This window comes from Rhineura floridana, chromosome 1 (genome assembly GCF_030035675.1).
Source record: "Rhineura floridana isolate rRhiFlo1 chromosome 1, rRhiFlo1.hap2, whole genome shotgun sequence".
Lineage (NCBI taxonomy): Eukaryota > Metazoa > Chordata > Lepidosauria > Squamata > Rhineuridae > Rhineura > Rhineura floridana.
In genome coordinates, this window is record NC_084480.1 from 76,824,101 (window position 1) to 76,842,734 (window position 18,634).

Below are 18,634 nucleotides of genomic sequence, written 5' to 3' on the forward strand. Positions count from 1 at the left end.
ATTTAGAGACATCATTACATAAAAGAATGTGGTGTTTGACTGGACTTTTTACTTAACCAATATGGAATTTCCACATATTTTTCAATTCAAATTTAATATATATTCCCTGACAAACCAAATTTATCACTCTGTGTGTGTGCACATACATAAGTGTGTGTTGTTAGACTAGATATGCAATCTAGCACATCCAGCCTTTATAAACAAAAATAAATCACACAATGCCACAATTCGGAAATTAGGATGTAAAGATACCTTTGCTGTAAGCCAATAAGCAATTGGGTATCTAGAATGGAGCAAAAACTGGATAAATTCAAATATTCAGTTTTACTGTTGTGTGAATTAGGAAAGGTTAATCTCTTATGCAATCAAGCACATGCGGCCGGGAGGTGGGGGAAGAATAGTAGGTAGTTTTGACTGGCTACTCCATAGTCAGGCATCTGCTGAAAAATACTCTTAAAGATATTCCCTGGTGGTGTCCACAATACTACTGAATATTTTATAGTTAAATTTGAAATGAGGTCATTGGGGATCATGCTAACACAGTTTCAGTAACGAGACAATTTAATCTAAAGTCTAGAAAGCGCAAAATTCCAAAATGCCATTCCATAATCAATGGCCCAAATTAACCCCACTAATAAACACTCAGTTTTTTTAACTACTGCAAAAAGAATTAAGAGTTAATTGCATTTCATTGCATGCATAATAAATCATGATTAAACCGGCAGCCTCTGCTTCAGTTGTTTCCCTTGCCACACCTGGTAACAAAACATCAAAGGTTAATCACACCTGGTTTGTCCTTTTTTCCCTCCTTTCTATTGTTACCGCTATAGTTTATGTGAAGTCCTTGTTTTTTGTGGGCTTTAAAAAAGCAAAGCAAGATATGAAAAGATGTTCTGCCTCACAATGACTTAGTGTTGTATTAGAATACAATTTCCCATTGTAAATACAACTGCAAATAATGACTTGCAAAACTGAGAGGTCCGAGTATGTTACCTTCCATTCATTAGTCCCAAGCTACATGATACATCATTAGCTAATTATTTCCGCCTGACTCTTACTATAGGATGTGAGAATAACTGTACTAAAGTAAGCACAACATTGCAAGAGTTATTTCCTCCCCACTTCTTTATTACCTGCGAACAATGCAACATTGGCATGCTTTGCATCGTAAGGACATCTGGCCATTCCACTGAACTCATCTCCTAGAAACTCCAGAGTATCCATCTGAAAAGCAAAGCAGCAGAATCTTTTTAGAATTGACTATATGAATTTGCATGGTGTTCATTCAGAATTCTTTTTTTTCCTTTTTCCCTCAGCAGTTTTTACTGTGTTTTAAGAATACTGCTAAATTATGGTATTAACCTGCTTTTTTAGGGTTCCCAATCCTGTGGAGCACTGCCTGAATATTTTTACCATTAACAAGCATTTCCTCCCATACTATTTATAATTAGAATCATGCTTTTCTTTCTCTCTTTTTCTTCCTTTTTTTGGTTGCAATTTCCCTTTTGGAAAGACATTTGCTATGTTGGTTTGAATCAACGTCATGCATAAATCCTCTTTCTGTTTGACAAAAATTAATCTGTGAAGTACTTATAAATCTCAGCCTTAAGTGCAACCCTTGGGAAACTAATTCTCCATAGGGTAGCAGTAATTATACAAATAACCAGCTCAACACAAAGCAGAAGTTCAACAGATTTATAGTAAAAGCTACAGGGAAAACTGTGGAGCCTTTGTAGGCCTAAAATTCATGTAAAGATTACTCAGCAGTGATCTGTTCTATTTGGGTTCTTGGATCCACCTGGCAAATTCTATTTACTTCAACAGGGGGGTAAAGCATAAGATACGGAGTTTGAAAAATGAGTGTAGATAATAAGCCATCTAAGCACCATCACTCGCATCCAATCAACTTTCAGTCCTGTTGTTGCGCTGCAGCCAACTCAGAAGGGACAGGAAGGGGGGAGGCATGAGTTTCAGGCACCTCCGCAGCCAGAAGAAGCAGAGTTGGGGATTGTTGTGTCTGAGCAGGATCGTGCGGGAGGGGGGCAGCCTGCTCTCCAGCCAGTTCCCACGAGTAACGCCCTTTCCGAGGAGCCGAGCGCACCGCCCCCAGTTGATGCAGAGGACTTGTGGGGGGAAGCTTCAGAGTCAGTGCCAGCTCCTCCTTTACCAAGCAGTTCCCAGGAGGATTCCAGTGTGGCACCGCCCCCTGACCTCGAGCCCGTTGTTCAGGAGCAGGTGTCTTCAGATGAGCTGTTGGATGCGCGTCCCCTGTCTCCTTGTTCCCGTCGCCGCGAGAAACGGACAGGGCAAAGACAGGAATTACGAAGGAGTCAGAGATTACGTTCGAAAACATTTCCTATATAAGCCTGCCGCTCCCAGTGGGGGGTCGTTGAGTCAACTTCCTTCACACGCTGCAGAGCATGTCTAGAGTATAGTTAGGGACTCCAGTGAGTTAGCGTAGTGTTTCCTATGAAGCGCAATGCCTTTGATGTATCCATTACTCTAATAAAACGAGATTTACTTGCACACACACTCCAGCCTCATTCTTTCGGCTCTGGACGGGACACCTGTGTGCTCAGAGACCTATTTCAAAGTAATAGATGATTTGTCATCATTTGTTTCCTGTCATGTATTCTCTCTCTCTAGACTTTCTGGAGGGAATCAGAACCTTCTTATCCAAGGAAGAAAAAGTATTTGAAATAATGGTAAAAAAGCAAGGTGTTCTGCTTGGAGTCTAACATTTAGATCTCATCAGTACTTTCATTTCCAATCCCCAAGAAACAACAGGAGCACCAGGCCAGCACATATCAAGTGTTCTAACACCAGTTAGCCCAGGTGCTCCATTGACCTTCTGAAGGCCCCTGAGATATTATCGTGTGCAGACTCTCTGACAGCATAGCAACAGGTGAGGAAACCAACATGGAGCCATATATCACTAGAAATGAAACATCTGTAGAATTGATAAAGAAACCTATTTATATTCCTCACATGATTCCATTAAAAATATGTCGTTATTTGCACAAAAAATACAGCTTCCCAGCTGGGAAATTCCTTGAGATTTGTCTGTCACATTTCCTGCAATGGGTAATAAAGCAGTTTCCCTAAGTACATCACCAGAAGCCTCCCAAAATCAAGGGAAAAAAACCTGTCCAAGCTTCTCTACATATAAGACAGAAACGTCAGCTTCTACCTTTCTATTCTCAACTTTTTCTGCTGAAAGCGAGGTTAGGACTGCCACATCTCCGGTTTTTGCCCGGAGACTCCTTTTTTTTGGCTCCTCTCCAGGTCTCTGGGTGAGTCACCCCAATCTCTGGACTCTTAGCTTTCATTTTGACCTATAAAGCCTTATACGGTGTGGGACCGCAATACCTTGTGGAATGCCTCTCCCGCTATGAACCTACCTGTCTACTTCGTTCAGTATCTAAGGCCCTCCTCCGGGTACCAACTCATCAGGAAGCCCGGAGGATTGTTGTTAGATCTAGGGCCTTTTCTGTGGTGGCCCCCGAACTCTGGAACAGCTTACCTGAGGAGATACGCCTGGCGCCTTCGGTGCTTTCTTTTAGGCGCCAGGTTAAGACCTGGCTATACTCCCAGGCATTTTAATGTTTAATGTTTAATGTTTTCATGTTTAACGTTGTTAGTTAATTTGCTGTTATGTGTTATTGATTTTATTATACTATTGTATTGTAATCCTGTTTGTACACCGCCCAGAGAGCTATTAGCTATGGGCGGTTTAAAAATGAAACGAAATAAATAAAAAATAAAATAATTTTTTTAAAAAACAGAATTAAGTTTCTAAGTGGTTTGGTTCAAGAGATATACACCAAAATGTCAGCCACCACACACCCCGCAACTTCTGTTGGTACCGGTTGCTCTAACCCCTGCCCTGGCAGGTTTTTAGCCAATAATTGAAGCCAGGGTTATGATTGACAATGGATTTGTTGACCTCCAGGCAATAGCTAAACCCCACTGCAAGTTCTAAAAACAGTTTCCTTTTCCTGCTTGTCTGCACATCAGGAATTCAGTAAATGTATAGCTTTAAGCAGCATCAAGAGTACTTTCTCAGTGCAGGAGATCTGAATACATTGGGACTTGCTTCTGAGTAAACATGCATAGGATTGCAAAACAGTTTATAGTGGCATGATTCTGAATTTTGGGTTGGGTAAATTAAGTTCTTTATCACTGAATTGCAGTCCTGTGCCTGCTTCCCTATTTAAGTAAGCCCCACTGAATGCATTGGGACTTGCTTCTGCGTCAACATGCATAGGATTGCACAATAAATATATTTACATGTTTTGTAAATAATAAACATCTTTGACATACATGCTTATATAAATATTTCTTCATACTATGTCTTGACATCTATCTGATTTCATCCTATGTTTGTATGTTATTGTCTCCTCTACATTTTAAGTGCGCCCTTCTTCCTTGGGGTGGTCATGGTTCCTTCTGTTGTTTTCACTGAGGGGCAGATTAAGCTGAGAGATGGTGAGTAGCTCAAGGTCACCAAGTAAATGTAGCTGATTTCCATTTTAAAAATTAATTAAAATGATTTATATGCAGGCAAAGTTTATGAAGTAATGCAGAGCCACATAATATATGGCACATCCAACTCACATTTAAAGCACATGACTTCCAACAAAGAATCCTGGGAAGTGTGGTTTCCCCCTCACAGTTATAGTTCTCACCACCTTTAACAAACTACAGTTTCCATGATACTGTGCTGGGATTCATGTGCTTCAAATGTATGTTGAATGTTCTTTAAATGCATGGTATGGATTTGCCCTAGTATGCTATGCATTCATTAGTGAACTGGAAAGAACAATTTGGAAAGGTACTTTTTTAAACAGGGGAAGGGCTGTAGCTCAGTGGTAGGGCCAGAGCTTGGAAGTAACTAGTTACAAATAACGATTTACTTGTAATTCATTACTTTTTTGAGTAACGAGTGGGTAATTCCTTTACATTTTGATTGTAATAGAACTAGGAGTAATTTTACTACTTTTGAGGAGTAATTGTAATGTTTCCAGAATTACTTTTGGGCATTACTTGGGGGGAGCAGGGGAAATCTTCCGCTCCTCTGATTTGTGGATGAAAATCATGTGCCTCAAACTGGGCTTCTGTGCAGTGTCGCTCTTTCCTCATGCTCTGTGGATGGGCAGGAAGCTACGAGGGAGGAGGCGGAGAGTGAGACAGGGTGGAGTGGAGGGAAAAAGGATCCGGAGGTCAAGAACATAGATAAAGGAGGAGAAGGAGGCGGCAGTAGAATGGAGATAAAGAACTGTGGAGGTGAAAGATGACAACGTGTGTGTGTGTGTGTGTGTGAGTGTGTGAATACTGTGTTTGCACTTGGCACACAAAGTGGCCTCCACCACCCTCTCTGGCTACTGTGCTGCATTTGCAGTATTTTAACTTTTTTGCATCTCAGGGGAAAATGTTTGAGTGAGTGTCCCTTAGTTGGTGGCAGGGCAGGGTCCGGGAGGTGGTTAAGTGAGAGAGATTATGCTGGCTGTCTGAGTGGGGGGAGTTGCCCTTGGTTTGGCATGCAAAGATCTGAGTAGTGGCCTCAGCCTCCCTCCCCACCATCCTTACCAGCAGAGAGACCACCATTGCTATCTTATGAATAAAAATAATTATTCTACTACCTCTGTATATGTTGGTTTATTTTTAATGCTGTTTTAGGCTACTTAGATGTGCAGCTACTTAGATGTAGGCTTTTTTTAAGTAACTGAAATGTAATTGTAGTAATTACTTTGGAGGAAAAGCAAAGTAATCAGTTACTTTCAGAGCAATTGTAATTGTAACGGTAATTACTACTTTTTGGGGCCACGTAACTGTAATTTATTACTTTTTAGAAGTAATCTTCCAAGCTCTGGGAAGGGCACATGCTACGCATGCAAAGGTCCAAAATCCAATCTCTGGAAAAGACTATTGCCTGGGATCCTGGAGAGCCAATGCCAGTTCATGTTATCAGTACTGAGCTAGATAGTACCAAATGGCCTGAGTCAATCAATATAAGGCAGATTCCTTTGTTCCCAAGGGCCACAGTGACTCTGAAATTTATTTATGTATTTTCCTTATAACATTAATATATTGCTTATTGTAAAAAACCTCAATGAAGAGTTTGTAGAAGGAATAAAAACAATAACATAATTGATAAAACCAGTTAAAAACAGGTATTTAAAAACACTGACAATAATAAAACCAACAGATTTAAAAACAGATAAAAATCACAATAGCTTCTACATGACTGGGTAGACTTACCTAAATAAAAAATGTTTTTAGCAGATGCCGAAAAAAGTATAATGAAGACGTCTGCCTAATGTACTCTAAGGCAGGGAGTTCCAAAGTGTAAGTGCTGCCACACTAAAGGATCGATTTCTTACAAGAGCAGAACAAGTACTATATGGCACCCCTAACATGGAAAGTACACCTTGAATTTGGTCTGGCAGCAAATTGAAAACCAGTGCAGATTTCAGAGCAGAGGTAATGTGTGCTGACAGGATCTCACTCATGTCAGCATTCTGCACCAACTGCAGCCCCTGGATCAGCTTGTGCTGCATGGTGATTTCAGTGAACTTGGCTGATGGGGCTGCCAGGTTTTTGGTTAGGAATCCTAACTGGTTGTGGGATGCTGTGTTTTCAACCTTAATCACAGGAATCTTGTTGTGGTTGGTATGGTATTGCATTTAGGAAATCATCACGGTCTTTTCTTTTTCTATTTGCATTTCATTTACCTCTGACCTCACTCCCCTACATCCATAGAAGCAACAACAGTGGTTCCATGTAGTCAGCTCAGCCCCCTTAAACCCACTGATGATGCAAGTTTTTTGCCTGATAGGTTGTTTCTTGCCCAATAGTGGTAAAAGACAATTCACATACTGGGAAGTGTGGCTTCAATTGCTGTTGTTCCCTAACTAGTGCCTCTGAAGATAGACCGAAGCATGTGAGTTTTCTCTCTGTCAAAGTGAGTTTATAGCAGCCCACATAGTAGTCAGGAAAGGGTAGAAAATCTTCTTATTTCCTTCTTAAGTCCTGTTGAATTCTATGGGGCTTAGTCCCTTAGAACTGACGGGAATTGCATCCAACAGTAAGCGTTTTTAAAATTGCATCCTTCAGGGGATTCCATCTTTACTTCTGAGTGTTCCCATCTAACATCTCCACAACACTAGGCTCCCTTCTTCCTACAGTGGCCTTCTGGTGACTGGCTTGTTCTGAGGGCACTTAAACCCTTTTTGCCAGAAGCAAGTTGGCTAGATTCAATGTTCTTTACCCAAGCTCCCTAAGCAGGTGAGAAGAAATGATTCTGTCACTTCAGCTGGACCACGGAACACCCTCATTTAGCTAACACTTCTATCTTAATTTCCAAATCAGAGATTTGATTGAGTGGTATGCTCCAAGCAGTTGTGGTTGAATGTATCATGCCTAATGACAACACTAGGGCCCGCCCCATGGCATCACTGGAGCTCACCCCTGAAATCTCTCATTTTGGGATACTTCGACCTTGTAACCCTACTGCAGGCCTATAATATGCCTGAGAGTGCAACAGCAAACAGTATTTTGGGGGTGGGGGATATAGAGTTGCCACAATGATCAGCTACTAACAATCAGCAAAATGCCAAGATTTTGGTATTTTAATTCCTGTCTCAACCAAGATGCATTTCTGAGAGGATACAAGGGAGAAGCTTAAGTGCCTCTTTTGAATTCTCTGCACCTCCCTTGAGAGGTTTGCTTCACACCTGGAGAACCTGAGGTCTGAAGTAACATCAATCTATATGAGCTCTATTTATGTGGTACTTAAAACCAAAGAACATTAGCTATAATGTTTGGGTAAGTTTTGAAATGGTAAACATGTAGTCAGCAAACAAGAGGTGAAAAATATGTTATGCCAGAGTAGTCAATATGAATTGCACTGTACTATTTATCCAGGTAACAAAATCATCTTCAACAAAACTATTTTCAACAATATCTTACAAGGGATACATATTGCAAAAGACAAAGTCAAGCTAGGTACACGTTCACTACCAAATAATTGCAGATATGAGATGGCCAAGTTTGCTGATGATACTAAATTGTTCAGGACCATTAAAATAAAAAGGGATTGCAAAGAGCTCCAAAAGAACCTCTCCAAACTGACTGAATGGGTGTTAAAATGGCAAATGCAATTATATGTAAACATATGTAAAGTGAACTATGTTGGGGCAAAAAATCTTAATTTCACAGATGTGCTCACGGAGTCTGACTGACCAGGAATGAGACCTTGGGGTCATAGTGGATAGCTCAATGAAGATGTTGACCCTGTGTGTGCAGCTGTGAAAAAGTTAAACTCCATGCTACAGATCATTAGGAAAGGAACTGAAAATACAACTACTGATATCATAATGCTGTTATACAAAACTATAGTGCAATCATATTTGGAATACTGTGTACAGTTTAGGGATGGGATCTGTTGGCTGGTGCCAGTTTGAAAGCATTCCGTCGACCTAACAGGCTAGCATCGTTTCACATTTGTTCTGTATCAGCTAGCCACTGCTTTAATCAAACTGTGGGTTTTGTCTCCTTGGAAAAATATTTGATATTATTATACATATTTTTAAAGGAAATTGATATTTTGAAGGAAATATTGATATTTCCTTTTAAAATATCTAAAGGATACACAGATATTTTAAAAGGAAATAATTATCATTCTGACAACCTATGTTTTGGAGGCAGATTTTTTTTCTTTAAAAAGGTCTGTTTTCAAAAACAGTCGCAGAAATTCACTACATTAAAACCCAATCCTCAGCAATTGAGAATAAGTGAATTAATGGAAAATTCGGTACTAAATCCAAAATGTGCAGAATTCTAGTACAGTACAATCTTAGTCACCTCACCTCAAAAAAGATATTGTAGAGTTGGAAAAGGTTCAGCCAATGGCAATCAACATGATGGGAGCAACCCGTTTATGAGAAAAGGTTGTGGCATTTGGGTCTTTTAGTTTAGAGAAAAGAAGAGTAAGAGGTGACATGATAGAAGTGTCTAAAATTATGCATGGCATGGAGAAAATAGATAGAGAGAAAATTTTCTCCCTCTCTCATAACACTAGAACTTGTTTTTTGTCCCCCTAGGTTTTTTTCTGTAAGGATATTTTGGGTTCTGCTGAATATTCTAATACATCTCCTTTCTCACTGGCTATAATCCTGATAGCACTCACCAGCTGAGTTTACTATTAGTATATATGATTAAACCTTCCCTGCTTCCTGGGGATGGCTAGAGAGGTGGCTTGGGAATCAGAGAGATTATAAACACAGTATGCTCTTCATTCTGCCTCAGTTTCTGAGCCTGATCTAACTCCTATTGAAACAGTGAAAAACAGTTGCAATGATTACAAACAGGGTAAGTTCCAGACTTGAATACCTAGGAAATAATGAGCAAATGCAAAAAAAAAAATGGATTGTAGTTGGGTTCATAATAGTCACTATGTTGCTCAAATGAGAAGAGAAATGAACTTCAGTGCCAAACCTTAGTTTATTCTGAGAGAATTTGAGTAATGAACAGTGGCAGCTATTTCACTTTTCAATGAACCAGTTTCCTGCTGTACCAATCTCTTCACTGCCTATAACACCCCAGCCAGTCTCCTACTTCCATATGTTGGAGATAATCTTTAGCTTCAGGCATCTCCTTTCAGGTCTGTTGGGGTTTTACATTTTAATTAACAACAACCAGGGGAATAACTTGAGTGTACCAAGTTGTAAGACATTGTTCCAAGAGAGTACAAAGTATTATTGAGCTTACAGAACAATAAATACTGATTTAAAAGGATTGTGAAAGACACCTAAATTGCTTCAGACGCACCTTAATTTCTGATAGGAATTAAACATACATGATGCATCCCAAAGCTCTGTAGGGCTCTAATGTACACACGTGAACAAAAGCTTTCCCATTCAAGCAATGGGCCGGTATATGTCCAAAATTCCTCAGTACTGTAGTAAGCAAAGACTCTCCTTCAGAACTGTAAGTCAAACTTGAGCAGATAAACTGGTTAATCTTACAAAGGTAGTCTTGTGTTGATCTCCCTACCCTACAGTAGCTAGTGTAAGGAAGAGTGCTGGGAATATTTCATTCAAATGCAGTTCTGCTGACATAAGTACTTTTTTCAGATTTCAGGCCATTGTGATAGTTTACGACAAAATTACTCTGGCTATTAATGCAGTCTTACAAATGCAATGCATACCTTATAATTCCTGCAGGAGGGACTGAAGGCATTTGTCCCACAAATAAATAATGTATCATCATTTCTTTTTAGAAGAACCTTAATGAAGTTATGACATTCATCCTGCAAAAGATAAAAATAATAAAATAACAGAAATATTATTTCAGCAAACCTATTACGAATATTCTTGTTGATATTTAGACATTTCCTTGCTACAATTTCAATATAACTGACTACTACAGTTAAATAAAGATAATTCTTTAACCAGTATTTGAACAAACTGGCTGTTAGGATTTGAGGTCAGTATATTGGTCCTTCTGCTGATGTTCATTCAGTAAAGTGCATTTTAATAGTAGTCTTTGATTCAAGAATAGAACCTTAATACTTCACTTTCCCACACTAGGGTAAATGGCATTGCTAGTAAATATCAGCTTTGTAAAAAGAGCTGAGGATGTAATAGGAAAATGGAGCCAACTATATTTGATTTAGATTTATCCACAATCAATCATATCTTGCAAATGTCTAACATCATTTCTGCCTATCTATACCCAGAGAAAAAAGCCCACATACTGTATTAACAATATTATGTTAGCTCCCAATAGAAAATGGATAGTTGTGTATAGCTCCATAAAATAGCATTGAATGATGTCAGTAGCCCTTGCAGAATCCCTAATTCCTGATGCTCCTGGATGTTTTATGATGTTGCTGTGTCTGTTGTCATAATCTTTCATCACATTAGAAGCAAACTATTTTTTTTTTTTTTGCAAATTAAACCCTTCAATAAGCTGATGGGGGAAAAAGCAATTACTAGCTGAATGGCATGATCCGCATCACAGAGAGCGGTCTGAGATAACAGTCAAGAAACTAAACAAAAGTGGCAGCTGCCAGAGAAATGAAAATTGCCTACCTTATGTTTTCCCTTCATTCTGCATGTGTCTACATCGAGCTGTCTGGATTTCCATGTCAGTTTCTGCAAGGATCAAGACAGAAATCAATTAGAGCCCAGAGGTTGTTATGTTTGATTTCAAAAGTAAGAGTTCCCTAGGGAAAACTACTGCTCAATATAAACTTATTGAAACCTTTCTGAACTTTGACTATGATTAATTTACCATAACAATGGAATACCATGGATGGAGAATGCTCAGTAGGTTTTGACTGGTACCTAGTAAACTAAAAACATATTTTACTTTATTAAGTGAAAACTAGCAAGAAAAAAACATTAAAAATGGATGCACTTTCTTTTTTTATTATTATGGACTGTGTGTACATTTTTAAAGTCTCTTTTTTGTTTTATTTGCAATAAAATAAACTAAAATAAAAATTGGATACATATTTTGAATGTTTCATTATCTTCTGATTAGTTTGGTCATAATAACTTTTGCAATATACAGTGCCTTGCAAAAACAATCAAATCCCTGACCAGTGCTCTCATATTACTGAATTACAAATGGGACACTGTAATTTGGTTCTGTATGTTATTTTATTTTGAAACACTGAAACTCACAATCAATTATTGTGACACTGGTTTCTTGTTGGGAAATGTTTGTAAGAAACATAAACAACTGAAACATGTTGCTGGCATAAGTATTCAACCCCTGTGCTGTTGAAGTTCCAAGTTTATACAGATGAAAGAAATAGCCCTATCGAAGACACAATTACCTTACCATTGGCCTCCACCTGTGAACCATTAAAAGTTGCTGTCACATGGTCAGGATAAAACCCCCACTGTTGAAGGATCATTGGTTAGGCTGTGGATCTGAAGGAAAATGAAGACCAAAGAGCATTCTACAGAAGTGAGAGATAATGTAATACAAATGCATGGATTAGGAAAAGAGTACAAAATAATATCTAAGTGTTTGGATATCCCAGTGAGCACAGTTGGATCAGGCAGTGGGAGTTGCATCACAAGCACTGCCAAGAAAAGGCTGTTCCCCAAACTCAGCACTTGAACAAGAAGGAGACTTGTGAGAAAAGCCACAGAGAGGCCAACATTCACTTGGAAGGAGCTACAGAGTTCAGTGGCTGAGAGTGGAGTAATGGTGCACCAGTCAACCCTATCAAAAGCTCTGCTTAACACTGGCCTGTATGAGAGAGTGAGAAGAAAGAAATTACTCAAAATGTACGATCTGAAAGCACGTCTGGAGTTTGCCAGAAAACATAAGAGTGCCCCAGCTGCGATGTGGGAAAAGGATTTGTGGTCAGATGAGACCAAGATAGAGCTTTTTGGCCAAAACGCAAAGCACTATGTGTCACGTAAACCTATCACTGCCCATTCCTCAAGACACACCATCCCTACAGTGAATGGTGGTGGCAGAATCGTGCTGTGGGGTTGCTTCTCATCATCAGCGACTGGGCATCTTGTTAAAATCGAAAGAAGAATGGATGGAGCAAAATACAGGGAAATACTGCAAGAGAACCTGCTTCAGACCACTAAAAAACTGAAGCTTGGGAGGACATTCACTTTTCAGCAGTACAATGATCCCAAGCACAAGGCCAAAGCAACATTGGAGTAGTTCAAAAACAAAAAAGTGAATGTCCTGCAGTGGCCCAGGCAAAGTCCTGATCTCAATCCCATTGAGAATCTGTGGTGCTCTTTGAAAATTGCGGTCCACAAGTGACATCCAACCAACCTGAATGACCTGGAGAGAATCTGCCAAGAAGAATGGCCCAAAATCTCTTCGACACTGTGTGCAAAGCTGGTACATACCTACTCCAAAAGACTTAAAGCTGTGATTGCAGCAAAAGGTGGCTCCACCAAATAGTAATGGGGGATTTTTTAAAAATACTTATGCAAGTATTTCAGTTTTTATGTTTCTTACAAACATTTCCCAACATAAAACCAATGTCACCTTACAATGATTGATTTTGAGTTTCAGTGTTTCAAAATAAAATATCATACAGAATAAAATTACAATGTACCATTTGTAATTCAGTAATATGAGAGCATTGCTCAGGGGTCTGATTACTTTTGCAAGGCACTGTGTGTGTGTATGTATATGTGTATATATATATATATATATACATATATACACACACACACACACACACACACACACACACACACACATATCCATCCTAACCCTCACCAGTGGTCCCTGGGTGGGTTACATAAAAATATTATAATAAAAAACAGCAGATGAGCATAAAACTTCATTTAAAATATAAATTAAAATGAAATCAGCAATAGTACCAACAATATGGCAGGAAGTGCAATATTCACTTATCTCAGTCCACCATCCATAAAAGCCTGAGCTGTGAAAGTACCACTTATTAAACCAAATATGTGCCTGACACACTACCTGAACCCATTATAGAGAAACAAAGAAATCTAACTCAAGCTACCTGACTTACTCCAAATTGGCTTACAGATTGAAAGGGCTCTTTATCTCAGTGGAGGAGTAAATGCTTTGTATGCAAACAATCCCAGGTTCAGTTCCTGGCATCTCCAGGCAGGGTTTAGACATCCTCCCATCTAAAACTCTAGACCGCTACTACTAGTTAGTATAAACAATACTAAACTAGATTGATCCATGGTCTGTCCTGGTATAAGATAGCTTCCTATGCTCCTATCAAGCTTCAGCAGCTTTTATTTGCAAAAGCTGTCCTCTTTGAACTCTTGTGGCTCAAAATAAATGCCAGACTGGCTTATTTGTTACTCTGTAGACCTGATTTTAGCTACCAACACTTATTTTAAGATTGTGGACAGTATTTCCACCTAATATAGAGATCTATAATTCAGTTGTTAAGTACATTTGGCAGTTAACATATCTGCATCATATTGCCCCACCTCCACCCCATTTCTCAGGTCTCTTATTTTAGCTATAATTTGTAGTCATTGATCATTCCCAAGGTACCAGAAGCCTTTACTCTCAATTCTGAGACCTATAAACTGCTCTTTCTTAAAACATCACACATCCTTAATGGCAGAGGTGTCCAACATTTTTTTTTTCATATTTACTAAAATTGTGGCAACTGTGTTCACATTTTCAACACATGACAAAAAAAAATGGAAATATGTTTTGAGGATAGAAAAATGCACAATGTTTTAAATTATTTATTGACAAAATTAGTGAAAAATCTAACATATCTTTTCATTAAGTTGTGCAAGCAAATCAGGCATAAAATCAGCTAGAACACATCGCAACTCCACCTTCAAATTTTCGTCCAATATCTGCCACTTATATTTTGATTTCACCATTTTTACTACAGAAAAAGTTGATTCACAGAGCCATGCTGAACCAAAAACTGAAAAGAATTTTGGAATAACTGAATTCAAAACTTTGGGTTCATTCTGATTTAAAATGTGAGTTCACATAGTAACAATTGAATCATCTTTCATATGTTAAGTGCTTTGAAGCAAAATCGCATCAGTCTCAAAAAAGATGCCTCTCCAAAGAAAGAAGCTTCTCAAACTCTTGAAACAATTGAAAATTGTAGATGTCAAAGTCAAATGAATCTTGCATGAATTCAAGAATAATTCTGTAATTTTCAAAGTCAGAAAAGTATGTAGGACCCAAGGATGAATCGGTGATTGTTAAGGGAGAAGGGTGAACATTTTTTTGAACTGGTACATGTATAAAATAATTTTATTTACATTTTTATTTTTAAAAATAGTTGGTATGAGTAAAGCACCAATTTGCCACAGGTTAATAGCCATTTTGCCACAGGTGACTGGTGACTGTGTTGGACACCAAAGCCTTATGAGCTATTTAATGTGGAGCAACTAACAGCAAAAATATTTCCATTTCCACCCTAGTTTATCTTGGATATAATATAGTTATAGGACAACAAGCAAAACTATGTCTTCTTTGGTATATAACTGCTTGATTGGATATAACATTGTGCTCATTAAAATACGTAAGCAGAGTTGGCTTATTAAAAGGGGTCTTATAATCAATTACTATAAATTGGGAGTCCACCAAATCTGCAGGATTTTACAAATAAGACATCTGATGGACCATTTGCCCACATTTCAGTACAGATTGCTTGCTTATCATCTCAGCTAAACTACTTATCAGAGGTTCACAGGGGACATGGCAGATCTTCCAGCTTTCCCCGATATGATTAATAAGCACCATCCACCTTGATCACTGCAATTTTAAGAGCAATGTTGGAAAGCAGGGTGGAATGAAGTCTTTTTCTGATTTATCCCCAGTTTTTTCTAGTGTCCCTGGCTGAAGAATACTACTTACTTTGCTAAAATAAATTTCTTCTGTGTGTGATGCATCCATATCAACGGTGTAAATATGGTCCCTGTAAACAAAGGGGAAAAATGAATGCCAAGATAAACTCAGACAGTTCATTTTTGGCAGGAAGAGTTCTCTGTAATCAAGTAAATCATTGCTCATATGGGGGTAAAAACAGGAACTGAGGACAACACCAGAGAGAGCTAGGAGGCACACCTTCTGCTTCCTTTGCTTTATGAAAGAAACGAACTTAAAAGTAATAAATTCCACAAGAACCGTTGTTTTGCTATGTATTTTGTGAATTAGATTGGTAAGGACTTTTGACTCTCATGATAGCAACAAGAAGGCTCTTCTCCTGAGGTAGGCTGCTGAAACAAAGGAGGCTTGGATGAAAACAAGGAGTTGACAGTCATGTGAAAGGACTGTGCGTTTATTTTTAGTACTGAAAACTTGGTGCTCAGAAGAGCCTAGTTTCATAATTCAAAGTACAGGTCTGTACGCCTGTCCCCAGCCACTTTTTGCATGCTATTCTGGTTAGTAGACCTTGGGGTTCTAGTGAAAAAAAAAGTAGATCCCCGCAAACCTGAAGCTTGCCTACCCCTGGTCTAAGTGATAACAGCAACCTGTAAGCATGATAACCTGTAACTTGTAAATTCTCGGGATTGTAAGTGGTGCATTTGTGAGCAGAAGCTTTGTCCATGAAGGATTTTGGACTGTGCACCATGTGCATATCCCGAAATATATATTTTCCAATGTGCTTGTATATCTCCTTCCTCAGCTGGTTGAACATGTTTTGTCAGGCTCTTGGAATATTATAAAGAAGCTAGGCTTCACTTATTTTTAAAGCTATTTTCCCAACCGCAAAGAGGATATTTTGAGTGACAAATGAAGGGCAGGGTTGACAATAACCACATCCAGAAGTCGTTAATTTGGTACGCTAATGACCAAATTTAGTTTGAGCATTTACTGCGAGGGGAGATATTGTTTTACTGAAGTTGCTTGTGTTCATATTCTTGTTTTGCTAAGAACTGGGTTCTTTTTAAAAATCATTTCCCACTTTCTCCTTGGAAACACAGAACAAGGCCAAGCAGCACAGGTGTGTTATTTTTCCACATTCCCCTTCTGTACTGAATGGAATACAAAGGCATATTCAGCTTGGAGATGGAAAACAAAATACCCAATCTAATCAAACCTTGAAGGATCTGCTCTAAATTGGGAGCAAAGAACAAGGCAGTGGGATTTGATTTTTTTACCCCAAATGCCCATCATCTTATTTCTCTGTCCCCCATTTAAAATAACCTTCTTTCTACACCCTCTCCTGCCCCAACCGAGTACAGGAAGATTTGGTGAAATTAAATGATCTTCTGCTTTGAAGGTGTCTGCAGAAATCTGTTGAGAGTAGTACATACACACGTAGTTTCCATTTTTGAAATCTCTGCTGTCAAGAGTTACTTAGTTTGATCAGATTGGGGGGAGAACAAGGTTAGCCTCTAACAAAAGCAGTCACAAAACATTCCTTGCTGCAAAGAATAATAAGCAACACTCTTCCCACATGGAGAATAGGGGCAGTATTGTGACTAGAACCAGGCTTTCATGATTCTGCTGCCTGCCACTGCACTGGAGGCAGTTTGCTTTATAAGATGCCAAACTGAAGGATTTTGTGTGTGTGTTTCTTTCCTTATAAGGTAGCTTTAATGTGCTGGCTTATTATTTGCTTGACTTCATTGGTGAGCTGTGATTGGAGGTCAATACAAGATTAGAATTACCTAGTTGTTTGATTTCAGCTTTATGGGTGATTGCAGTGTGGCTTTCTCCTCCCCCTGCCCTCCCACGATATATTTTCACTCTTGTGCTGCTATGGAAAAGGAGACCAAAAATAAATTAAAAATAAATAAATCTGAATTGTAGATGAACAAGTAATTATTATGCACTGGCAACATCTCAAAAATGTTTCACTTGCCCTCTTTTAGCACAGTTCTGTGTATGTTAATTGCCAGTAAAAATGAAAGCAGTAAGATCTCAAAACAGGCTTGGGTTGCTAAGTTCTATTCTAACTCTGGCTCCTTACAGTGACTTAGTGACTAGTTTGCCAATCAACCCTTGGAGAAAGGAGAGGCCATTTTCTGGAACTATATAAATACAAAATCTGATTTCCAGAGAACTAGAAACCATTTCTACAGCTGCTCACACAATGGTAAATATTGAAAGAACTGTCAAGTGCAAGTTAGGCTTTGCTAAACTGCTAACAATAAATGACATTGTTGTTCTATTTCCCTGCTGCTGCTTAGTGCCCCCCACTCCAGCTTGGAGGATCTGTATAGCTCTTGCTAATTAAGTTATTCTTTACACAAATAGGCAATCCTAGCACTTCCGTTTTTCCCACCTCCTGTCAGTAGCGCAGCAGATGGTTACCATGGTGCAAGCGGGTAAGGGGAAGGAAATTAAACAATGCTGGCTGCTATTGACCCTCAGCCACCAACTGCAGGCCTTGCATGTGCCGTAACTGCAAAGGGCTCATTCAGGTGTGTGCTTTTTTTAAAAAAAAAATATCCTCAAATACCTGTGGGGAATGACAGGTTACCCAAAAGTGTAATGGAAGAGGGTCTGGTGCAATGAGAGAATCTGTTTAATCTGATGCCTTTGTTTTTATCTCTGTCTCTGCAACTGTGTGTTTTCATTATATTTTTCAACCATAGTTTGTTTTAGTTGTTGTATGCCATCCAGTGTGTGTCATCTTACCCTGTTGGACTCAGGCTCAGAGCCACTGGTGTGTGCTTTCCCCCATTGCATTTCATAGATCAGTTTACAGATAACATGGGTCTCCAACAGGAGTAAACAGGAGATTACTAGGTTTGGCAACTCAAGCGAAGACATTGCCACAGCAACCTGGCATGCACCCGAGGACCACTTAAATAGCGTCGGAGTGGGCTCACTACTTGCATGGGAACTGTCTCTCAAATCAGGACTGGGCAAAGAAGCAGATGTTCCATTTCACAGGTAGGGGAGCAGCCTGCATAACCGCTGATGTGTCCTTGGCAAAGGAGGGAGGAGACATATTTAGTTCCTCCCCGTCTCCTCTTCTGGGTTCGCAGCCTGTTCCTCTCTCTCTGGAGGCGGAGTTGGGGGCAGCTCGAGTGGGCTGACAAGACTCTGGTGGGAGGAGGCTCATCAGCTGACCCTGACTCTTCAACAGTAGGTGGCAGCTTGAGAGCTGTTGCTGGCCAGACTACTGAAGTCTCCTCTGGTTTCAGCCCCTTCT

General features: G+C 39.2%; 1 protein-coding gene across 7 annotated transcripts in view; it reads right to left on the minus strand.

Moving 5' to 3' along the window:
- The window catches only part of SEMA6A (semaphorin 6A), a 221,121-nt gene that overhangs the window by 63,849 nt on the left and 138,638 nt on the right, over nucleotides 1–18,634 (minus strand). For all 7 annotated transcript variants that reach the window (XM_061624586.1, XM_061624534.1, XM_061624543.1 and 4 more), the window contains 4 exons: nucleotides 15,382–15,442; nucleotides 11,097–11,159; nucleotides 10,211–10,312; nucleotides 1,134–1,224 (listed from right to left, as the gene is read on the minus strand). In XM_061624586.1, the coding sequence (XP_061480570.1) occupies nucleotides 1,134–1,224; nucleotides 10,211–10,312; nucleotides 11,097–11,159; nucleotides 15,382–15,442 (317 nt within the window). The remainder of the gene's footprint in view (nucleotides 1–1,133; nucleotides 1,225–10,210; nucleotides 10,313–11,096; nucleotides 11,160–15,381; nucleotides 15,443–18,634) is intronic.